At 38.4% G+C, this 11462-nt stretch overlaps 1 protein-coding gene across 3 annotated transcripts in view; it reads right to left on the bottom strand.

Moving 5' to 3' along the window:
- Positions 1-1742: 1742 nt before the first annotated feature.
- Fsip1 (fibrous sheath interacting protein 1) overlaps positions 1743-11462 on the bottom strand; it is a 191906-nt gene continuing 182186 nt past the window's right edge. For all 3 annotated transcript variants that reach the window (XM_033765022.1, XM_010624649.3, XM_033765021.1), the window contains exon 12: positions 1743-2661. In XM_033765022.1, the coding sequence (XP_033620913.1) occupies positions 2615-2661 (47 nt within the window). In that variant the 3' untranslated portion in view covers positions 1743-2614. The remainder of the gene's footprint in view (positions 2662-11462) is intronic.

Below are 11462 nucleotides of genomic sequence, written 5' to 3'. Positions count from 1 at the left end.
TGCATATATTGAACCTTTCTCAAAGTCCAGTTCCATTTCTAGAAAGAATAGTGAAAACGTAGGGGAGAGCAGCTTGCTGCTCGTGTAACTGGCAGCCCCATCCGACCTGTGGGTGACGGAACCCACTGGGCAGCAGGGTCAGAGGTGCAGCAGCCTCGACCGGAAGTGTGACTAGGGGAAGCTGTGCTTGGAAAGGGGAGCCACGAATTATTGCCTTCTGGAGAATCAGTAATAGCTTTGGTCAAAAATACACACCTAAAAAGATCTATAAAATTTGGAAGGAGTGTGTGTGTGTGTGTGTGTGTGTGTGTGTGTGTGTGGTAAGTACCACATTTTGTGAAAAAAAGGTCAAAATATTACAAGCCAACTCTGAGTTTTGGATGGAACAATTTTGAGTGTGGAATTCTGAGCAAATAATTTCCAGTTTTAATAAAAAATAGACCAAAGAAGAACTTTTGTTATGTAGGTTAGAGGTCTGGCTTTCAGGTATATTAGACACCAGAAAGGACTGGCCAAATGCGATGAAACTCCTCCTTGCTGACTTATCTCTCTGGTTCTAAAAATATCAACCTGGGCAGCGTGACCAAATATAAATAAGGATTGTCAAAGCATTTTACAGGACCAAGCTGAGTAAGAACGAGCTAGAAATGGTTGTGCAATTACGGAAACTGATCTGAAAGATGACATCATCTTTTTGTAGAACAGGATTCGAATTAATTTTTAGGTCGTACATCAAAACAGGTTTGTGAATACTGATGAGACACAAAATGTGGCTGGGGAGAGGAACCTTCCTCCCTGGGCATGTTCCATTTCTACTCTGAAACTGGCCTAGAAGTAGAGTTAGATGGAAGGGTGATAAACTTCCGGTCCTTGGGAACTTACAACTAAGGTGGTGCCAGCAGGATTTTGTTTAGTTTTATTTTGTTTAAAGAGTCATATGTAGGAAAAACTGTGGTATAAGCACCTAAAATCACTCCCAGAACTCAGTTTTTTCTTTCTCTTCTATATAGTATTTTTTTATTCTTGTTCTGGGGCAAACACATGAGCTTAGAAGGAACCCCAATATAAAAACACTTGCTTTAAAAAAGAAAATCTGCTATCTAAATGAGGGTCGTTGGGCTTTGTTTGTAAATCTGGACACTTCATTTTGAATTTTGTCACAAATTCAGTTTACCAGTCCCTGTTGGAGTTAACATGCTGTGAAATGGTACAACTTCTTTTATTGACAACATTCCCTACTCAATAGCATTAAGTTTGCCTTCCCCTTACCAAAACTTCTAGAACAGGAAGGCTTGTTGTGCCCCAAATACCATTTGCAGGAGCACACCATAAAGTGGCAAGCCCTTTGCAATGTCCATGGAGAAATATTTCCCCATGCCTCTGACATCAAATACAAGGAAAATGTGGGTTTAGAAAGCTGAGCTCTGCTGAAAAGCTGATGAGCAACAATGGTTTTCTCTTACTCCAAATTCCTGCCCATGTTACTTCTACCCAAATCCTTCCACACCTAGCAGTGCCATGTGTCATTCCCACGACAACCTCAAATCACAACTTTTAACTTCTACTGATATCCCACAGTGAAACTTTTGATGTGAAGGTAAGTTACACTGCAGCACACTGGCATCAGTAGGAATCATTGGTGTTTTAAATGAACAAATAGTAAACTGAAATACAAAGGCCAGAAAAAGACACTGCCTATTGATAGTAGATGTAGAATTCTTTATTCTAACAGACCAGGGAGTACAGTGCAATAAGCAAACATTAGCCAGCATCAATAGAGGAGCATGTCAGTAAATATTAACAATATCACATATATATTGCTCCAAATTGTATTAAAGGCAGTACAAGAGCCAGCTTATTTTTCAAATCAGAAATACTTTTGACTTTTAGTTCTAAGGTCAATTCATCCTACGAAGTGTTGATATAAAATTTTCTTATGAATCCAGGAAACTGACATATAATTTAATTAAACAAACCTTTCTTAAAATATTACAGACTTTTCTTAAAAAGTAGTTCGTCTTTTTTGCTGTGTTCTAAAAGGCCCTAGCTGAAAGAATATAACAAACTGAGAGTAATATATCAAATAATTCATCACATTTCTACTTGAATAAGTATCATCACTAACAAGATAATGCAGGCTCCCCTAATGTTGCTCTGTTGAGGAAGTTCATTTCTCCCCAAGGTAAGCTGTATCAGGACACAATGAACAGACAGAAAGAAGAACAGGCCAGAAAAAAAAAATCCATAGTAACCACAATCTGAGTCACAATAAAGCTAAAACATTATAAAACCAAATACAGGGCAATCAGTCCATTTCCACTGTGCTTAACATAATGCATATATTGAAATGTTCGTTTCCATAATGTATCCCAAGATCAGTGATACATTTATAAATAAATTTCCCAGAAATGTCAATGAAGAAAAACCACTGCACAATTACAACCCAAGTCTCAAAAGTATCAAGGAAATGTAATCTGCAAGGAAATTCAAATATCAAAATCATTATTTGGGGAATAATCTCTACAGTATTCATTGAATTTAAAGAATTCAGAGAAAATAAGTAATTTCATTTCATTACCAACTTTCTTAAGAGCACAACCTAGCAAGTCCTTGCTTAAGATTCTTTACATTCTTCCATCACCTCTTTCACCTCCTGTTTATCTGCATATAAAAATAATAATCCATTATTAAACAATTTGCACATAATTAAGAAAAATATTTTAGTTCATTAAACATCAAATCTTTTTACACAAGTACAATAATCATATTTTTGGTTACTATTTGTTGAACTGTCACCACAAGCTGCACATAAAGCTTATAAGTAAATTCAAAATATAAGATGTCTGTCCTCATTGAGCTCAGAAGACCAGAGAGAACGACTTGAATTTTGAGAGTGAAAATAATTGTGGATTTAGAGACAGAATTCATTTTTTTTTCTTTGCTTTCAACTGAGTTTCTGCAAAGTAAGGTGAAATCAAAAGCAAATGCTAAAGGTAGGGTATATAACAGCTGAAGATACTTTCTGTATATTATTTTCAACACCATCAACAATGCTAACGCTGACAAGTAAACCATCTATCTAATCTAGAGCTTCTCACACTTTAACATGCACACAAATCACCTGCAGGGACATCCTGTCACTGTGGAGATGTGACTCAGCAGGTCGGAAGCAGGGCCCTGTTTCTAACAAGCCCTCAAGTGACCCTGACCTGCCACTGCCCAGATAGCTGGTCTACAGTGATTTTACTCAATATGAAAGAATTCAAAGTTCCCAATAACTGATAAAGTGTGAGGTACATTACAATGAAACATCAAAACTTTTCGAGAGGATGTTCATTTTACTCTACTAAATAAAGTGAGAGAAGGTGATGTTTCATAAGTAGAGGAAATGATCACTGCCAAATAAGTTACATGAAAAGTCCACCTGATGAAGAATTAGGTAAAAGAAAATTAGTTGAAAATAACTTGAAAATTAAATGCAAATAAAATAATTGTGGTATGCACTAAAATCTTATACAAAAAAGGAATAGACTGGAAATTTTTAATTTGGGAGCTATGATACTTGGTCAAGTAAACTTCAGAAGAAGTTTGATCTGACCACATAATGGGAAATTAAATCACTCAGAGCACCTAAGAAGCAACAAGCAGACCTAGAAAAGTAATCTAACAAATAATAAGTAGGAGGTCTGAGGACACGCTAAGAAATAGGAGATCCATGGAGGCAAGGGTGAATTAAGGACTTCCCTAAGAGGAAGCCAAAATATGCTATTATTGTCACAATTTCTAGAATCACGCAGCTCCATTGCAAAGCAACAACACTTGTAACAAAGAAAATCTGTCCTTCAAAACCGTTCGAGTCATATAAGTATGACATATACTAGCACGTATCCCTTCAAGCCACCATCACATATCTCCCAAATGCAGTCCATCTACACCCAGGCTTCACCCACCGTTTCAAATTAAAAGGGCAGAATCTTATCATTAAGTGTATTCATATCGCATGCTGATAGCTCTCATAATTGGTAGAATTTGTTTTGAGGACTCCAGTAGGATGACAGAATTAGCTTTCTTCTGCTAAACTTAGACCCATAGTTCTCAAGTGTACACAGGAAAGCTCTGTCACTAGCATTAATTTGACACCCCGGACTCTGGATTCCAGGAACTCTGATTTCAGTAAATCCAGATACGCCCCCAGATATGCATATAAAACAAACAAGCAGAAACTCCTTAGCTGAACCCCATGTTCACCCCAACCGGGGACAATACTGTATGGCAGTGGTGGTGAACCTTTTAGAGCGTTCAGGGATAATGAACAGCTGGATGCAGCATGCGTGCCGTAGGTTCGCCACCTCTGTTCTGTGCTCTGTAACAGTGCCTCTCAAACTTCATTGTGTGGAAATATCACCAAGGATCTTATTAAGGTGAAATTCCCAATACAGTAGGTTTGGGGTGGGGCCTTTAGGGCCCTGCAAATCTAATAAGTTCCCAATGGTTGGAACACACTATAAGCTGCAAAGCATATAGCATGGGTTGGGAACTTCAGCTGAGTCTCCAAAGGGCCAAGCTCCTGAAGCAGAGAGGGCTAGCTAGACATTAGCCAGAGTCTATTGGAGGATACACATGTCTTTTAAAGGGAATGTCTGCTATTCAGTTCAGATTGGCTGATCTGTAGGAAAAACCAACTTTTATAGCATATCTTCCAATTCTTTTTTCATTAAGTTTATTGATAGATCTTAGCCATACAATATTATGACTTTCATCCCTGGGAATTTGTAGCTTTACATGATATATCTTGGTTCTTATTTTTCCCCCATTCCCCTGGCCTCCCTTCAACCCCTCTACCCCTCTCTATTTACAAAGACTTCGTTTCCATTTTTCCTTTTCTCATATTTTTTCCTTTCCCTTCTTCCCTTTCCCCTACCCTCCCACCTTCTCTTCCCCTTTAGACCTTTTCTTCCTGTTTCACATTATCTATTGTACATTTTGATTCTTATTTACACCTTCAGTTTCTCATACCAGAGAAACTATTCAGTATTTACACGTGTGTCCTATTTATTTCACTTAAGAGTATGGCCTCAATGTGCATCCAATTTAGCTATAAATGACTTGTTTCTCATTAAAAATAACAACCAAGATAAGTCATGTAAAGGTACACAATCCCAATGATGAATGTAACTGTCTTGCATATCTAAAATGTACCAATAAACTTAGAAAAGATTTTTTAAAAAGAAAGAAAAATGAAGGTCATTGACTAAGGAGCAGAAGACTCAAACCCAGGTCTTCCCAACCCGAAGCCCATGCTCCTATTCACCAGGCAACATCGCTCAGGAAGGCAGGACCCAGCCTCCCTCTGTTAGCCTGGTTCTAGCCTGGGATCCTGCTACTTATTTGGACTTGTTTTATCTTTTGAGTAATTTGCTCTTTGGTTTTATATTCTCAGTTTCAATTTATAGTGACCAATCATCCCAATGTGCTGGGAACTGAGGGTTTCCAGGGTCACAGATCATTCTATGGTAAAACCAGGACACTCCTGAGCAAATCAGGAAAGTTGGTCACCCTAGCTTTCATTCAGGGTGCTACTTTTGAAAACAACAATAACAAAAACCTTATACTCACTGTTGCATTTGTTACAGAATTAAAGGCACTTTATTCAGTAGGTCTTTTGAAAAATTCTACTTCACTTTCTTGAAGAATTAGTGCAGTTTTGTCAGGGTCTTGCATATTTGCAAGACAGGCACTGGAACCACTGAGCTAAATCCTGGACCTCTTGTTCCTCTTCTTTACAACTCATTTTGTGTCCCTTTTTGCCCAATTCTACTTTGTGTACCCATTAGCATATGAATTTCTATTGATAGCTAGGCTCAAGTGAAGAGTAGAAAAAAAAGAAAATACTATGGCTGGCAAGAAGTCTTTTATTTTTATTACACAGACAGCAACTTAGCATTAGAGAATCTGATTAAATTCTAGACTAACTCGTAGACCTGAGGCTTTGTGCTTCTGAAGCACCAGTGCAACGAGAGCTGTCTCTCAGGTGATGTTGCTGAAAACACTTGACACAATTGTCACCCTTGGAAGAACTTGGAGTGGAAGCATCCTGGTCTCCTTCCACAGCCCCCAGGGGAGAAGAGACAGTTACCCATGGAGCCTCAGAGGTCAAATGCATGCTCAACTCAGCCCCGTCCCTTGCTCCTTAAGAGTCAGCGCCTGTTCCACTCAGCCTGCAGTGTATATGCCAGATGCCTCAGCGTCACTGGCTTCATGCAGACAGGGTCTCCACAGGCCACCCAGGAGGTAGGTCCATTTCAAGGAAGAGCATTACAAAGTCCGTCATTGGCCACCCCTGGAGTCATGAGGGTAATAAAACTGATCTCCCTGTTCTCCACTCATCAGAAGCATCCTCAGATGTTTCTGACCAATGTGGGGAAGACCTTATAGTGCTATTTGCTGGTTTCCTAAAATTCCAATTGTTAGTTGGTCAACACTGAATTTAGAAGGCTTTATATTCACAAACTCAAAACACGGTAATTACCACTAAATCTAAATTGTAAACACAGCAAATGAAGTATTTCACATTGAAAACTTTTAATGCAAGGGTGAAACAAATCCTTATATTTCAATATTATGAATTAAGGTGGTCATTAGGTTCTCTTTTTTAAAACTTTATGTGGCTGCCTTTTAGAAGCAGAACTAAAATAGTTGGCACAGACCTGTTTACAAGGGAAAAAAAAAAACCCTATATGTCAAGAGTATTTGCTATTAAAAGAAAAGATGGTAACTGGCTTTTTTATTTCCTCTTTGTCTGCTTATAGAAATCTAATCTGAATCACATTCATGTGTATTTATTTCCCGAGAAAGAAAGAGCCAGAACATAATGTAACAGCTGAATGTACAGCAACTCCTCATTACACAGGCATCTTTAAAGGACTTTTTGCCAAGAAAATTGTATGGCACTTGATTTTGGTGTCCCCTTTGTAGAAAGCACACAATGTACAATTTAGTATTTCACAATAAAATTGATTAGCAAGTTATTTTTGCAACTGTAAATGTTGGTTAGCAAAACAACTTCAGATATTCTAACATGCTCAAAATGATAATGTGGGAACTATTCCTCAGAGCAGTGATGGTGAATCTTTAGAGCTTTCAGTGATAACAGCCCACAGTGGCCCATGTGCTATGGGTTTGCCATCACTGCCTAAGAGTTTATTTGTAGTAAGCAGAAAATAAAGTATGATTCACATATTTACATCTATACCATCTTGATCTTCCATACTCACAGGGTTAATTGTTATAATCGTGTATGAGGCTTATCTGGTATGATCAGAGAGGCGTGATTTCTTTCCATTTAAGCCACATTAAGCACTGGCCCATTCCATCTTGTCATTTCTACTCACTGACAGATATAATCAATATGACTCACATTTGTGTTCTAGGGAAGTACCATCCTAAACACATGTTCCGCACAGAGATGCAACCCCATATACAACAAATCGTTGCATCTGATTTAGTAACTCTGCCAAAAGTACACAAAGAAATTCAGATACTTTCTATTTAAAAAAATTGCTGCCCATAAAGAAACAAAACACAGTGCAATTTTAGGGTATAACAAAGTTTTGATAGTCTATCTACTAAAAGAAAATATTTGGTGGGGAGGAGGCCAGCCACTCCCCTCTAACTGAATTACATGTTTTAAATGACTTTGCTGTTGGATGAAATATTATAGCTTGACATTTTAGTTAGCAAAATGATGGACCAGCAGCTCTCCACCTTCTACCCCTCACAGGTCTCCAATCAGTACCTATCTGTAGGCCAGAACAAACAAAAAAACACAAAAGCAAATAAAACCTTCATGAATATCCTTGAACTCAAGAGAATTACAGAGATACTGTCCCGGGCCATAGAACTACAGAACTGAGAATAGAGTAAGGACAAGATTTTCACAATCTCTACTCCCATCCCTTCCCCTGCTCCAAGCTAGCTTAGTGCCACACACAGAGGATTGTCCTAGACCTATACTTTCTATAGTGGGAAAAGACTCACAGTAGACATGTAGCTTCTCCACCACTCTGGGACTCCTCACAGGAGGCCCATCCCACAGGAAACACCGGGGTGTTACAAGGGGCTGTTCCTCTAGGATGTTAGAGACAAAGAACAGCGGTGGGGCTCCCAGCAGCTAGCACATGATCACCACTGCAGTTGTTCTGCGTTCTAGCCAAGGGACACACTTCACTAGAGAGAGCAATGCCCCACAGGAAGAATGATCAACAGGTCTGTCAGGCACTCATCCTTAATGAGCTTACTCTCCCAGCCCAGGGCTTTCCTTAGGCCTCCCCCAGCAGGAAGGCAAGAAAAAGCCAGCAATTAGGGGAAATATCAGGCCCCACCCAACTCCAATAGCCAAGTGGTGACCCCACCAAGCCTTGGTGTTCTCCTTCAGCCTTTCCCAGACCAGGAAGCTAATGCAGATCATGGGATAACAGTGTAATCCCACCAAGACTTGTTTTCTAGGCAAGGAAGCTCACACTCCCTATATTTACAGAGCACAGCCTCCAGCCTGGTCCATCCCGACTGGCAGAGCTGTGATCCCAGAGACCCTGTTCAGTCTCAGAGTCAAGCGTGTGGCCCTATGTAGCTACAGGTTAGAAACACTAGTACTCTGAAGACGGGGAAGATGATCTAAAACTCTGCCCAATCAATCAGAAACTATCTCAGAGCCCTCTTGGCAGCTCCACCTGACCATGAGATCCAGACTCAGAGTAGAGCAAGTAGGTCCACCACTTGACTTCAGAGCATAGGCAACAGCCAACCTAGTGAGAAAATGCAACAGCAAGATCTGTCTGTCCAGGTCACTACCAGCTGGCCCATCCAGAATACTAACATCGACAATAATGAAATAACATTTTCAAAAGCTAGAAGACATGGCCATTTCCTCACAGGTATGGACACTAGAACAAGAATATTCAGCTTACAAAGAATTTGAGTTATGATACTACAAAAGGCAATTACTGAAGGCTCAATAATGGACCCTGAAAAAATAGAGATCTATGAAATGACTGACAAAGAATTCAGAATACTTCTCTTAAGCATGTTCAGGGAACTCCAAAAAAATACAGATAGAAAATAAAATGAAATTTAGAAAACAATGGATGCACAAAAAGGAAAGCTTGGGAATAGCTGAGTCAAATGGAACTTCTAGTTTTAGTTTTTTGAGGAATCTCCACACTGATTTCCACAGTGGTTGCATCAGTCTACACGCCCACCAACAGTGGAGAAGGGTTCCTTTTCTCCCACAGCCCTTCCAGCATTTGTTATTGGTTGATTTCTTGATAGCAGCCATTCTTTCTGGAGTGAAGTGAAATCTCAGGGTTGTTTTCATTTGCATCTCTCAAATGACCAGTGACCTTGAACATTTTTTTATATATTTATTTGCCATTTCTACTTCTTCATCTGAGAAGAGTCTATTCATTTCAGATGCCAATTTTTAGTTTGGGTTTTTTAATTTGGGGGTCTGATTGCTTTGAGTTCCTTTTATATTCTAGACAGTAGTCCCTTGTCTGAGGAAGAATTAAAAACATACCACAGGGATATATGTACATCCATTTTTATAGCAGCACAGTTGGTAATAGTTAAATTTTGGAAATAGCTCAATTAAATCCATTGACCAATGAATGGATAAAGATGATGTGGGTTTTTTTTTTTTTAATACAACAGAGTACTCAGTCTTAAAGAAGAATAAACTTATATGAAATAAACTGAATACACCTGTAAATATCGCATTCTCTGTTGTTAGAAACCAAAAGTGTAAACAAGGACCAAAATGTATACTAGATATTGTGAAAGAGAAAGAAAATACTCAAGTGGGAAGGGTAAATAGGGAAGGCAGAGGAAGAAAAGAAGAAAAAAATGGAAACAAAACTTTTATAAATGAGGGGGAGAGAGGTTGAAGGGAGAGTAGAGGAATAGGAAAAAGGAAGAACTAAGATGTATCATGTACAGGTACAAATTCCCTATGATGAATGTGATCATTATGTACCCAAAAAGGAAATGATAAAAAAAATGGGAAAAAAGAAAGAAAAGCTTAACAAAGATAGAAACAATTTTAAAAATCAAATACAAATCCTATAAAAATTTCAGTAAGTAAACCAAAAAAGTCAACACAAAGCTTCAGTAAAAGACAAAATCAAGCAGAGGAATTAATGAGCATGATGACAGGACATCTGAAATGTTAATCTGAGAAGAAGAAAAATAACGTAAATTATGGGATATGATCAAGAGACCTAACTGTGCATAATAAGGGTCTTGGAATATTTCTGTTGAGAGAAAAAGAGCCAAAAAAGCATACTTAAAGAAACAATGGCTGAGAATTTCTCTATTTTCAGGAGAGATGATAACATCCAGGTACAGGAAGCTCAGAAATCTCCAAATTCAACCCAAAGAGGAGTTTGTCAAGACACATCATAATTAAACTATGAAAAAAAAATATTAGAGCAGTAGGAAAAAAGAAACTATGTTCAGAGTAGTCATATACAGCTATCAGCTGTTATATTAGCAAAATTCTTGCAAGCTAGGAGACAGTAGAACAATATATTCAAAGTGCTGACGGAAAAATACTACAAACCAAGAATATGTTACCCAGCCAAGCTGTCCTTCAGAAATCAGAGAGAAACAATAAATTTCTCAGATAACTAAAGATTACAGTTCATCATCATTGGTGTCTTAGTCCTTTTCTCATTCCTGAGACACAATAACTTAAATTAAGACTACAGTCAGTTGGCTTCAAAAGAGAAACAACATGAGGGAGAGATATGGCTGAGGAAAAGCTGCTCATATTGTAACAGCCAGGAAGTAGAGAGGCAAAACACCAGGAAGGAAGATAAACCCTTCCAGGTCACCCCCCAATAACCAACCTTTTCCGACCAGACCACATCTAACAATAAGTTATCTATAGTGCTCTGTGGTTGAATCCCCTTCTTGTATTGTTTGTTTGTTTGTTTGTTTCCTCTCTGCATAATTAAAATATTTATTTAGCTTAGACAAAAATGTTAGATCTGAGAATTTATCTCCAGTGGTCTAATGAATTAAATTATTTCATGGGATGTCTCAAATTATTATTCAAATCCTCTTCTCATGTCCATGTTCTTGGATGCAGAAAAGGTCTAAAAGTGACTTGGGCCTAGTTGTACCCTTGTTTTTCTCCCTTCTTGAATGTCTCTCTCACTTATTTTTTTTCTTTATTGGTACATTTTAGGTATACAATACAGTTACGTTCATCATTGGGATCTTGTATCTTTTACACAACATAATATGGTTCTTATTTTTATCCCATTCCCCTGGCTTCCCCTCACCTCCTCCACCCTTCCCTATTTACAAAAGAATTTGTTACCTTTTTTTTTCTTTTCTCTTATTTTTTCTTTTCCCTTCCTACCTTTCCCCTACCCCTCCCACTTCCCTACACCTTTAGACCT

Source organism: Fukomys damarensis, unplaced genomic scaffold (assembly GCF_012274545.1).
Source record: "Fukomys damarensis isolate Sample0158 unplaced genomic scaffold, DMR_v1.0_HiC HiC_scaffold_17, whole genome shotgun sequence".
NCBI lineage: Eukaryota > Metazoa > Chordata > Mammalia > Rodentia > Bathyergidae > Fukomys > Fukomys damarensis.
Note: the sequence above shows the minus strand (reverse complement) of the source record. Positions and strands in the feature narration are given on the sequence as shown.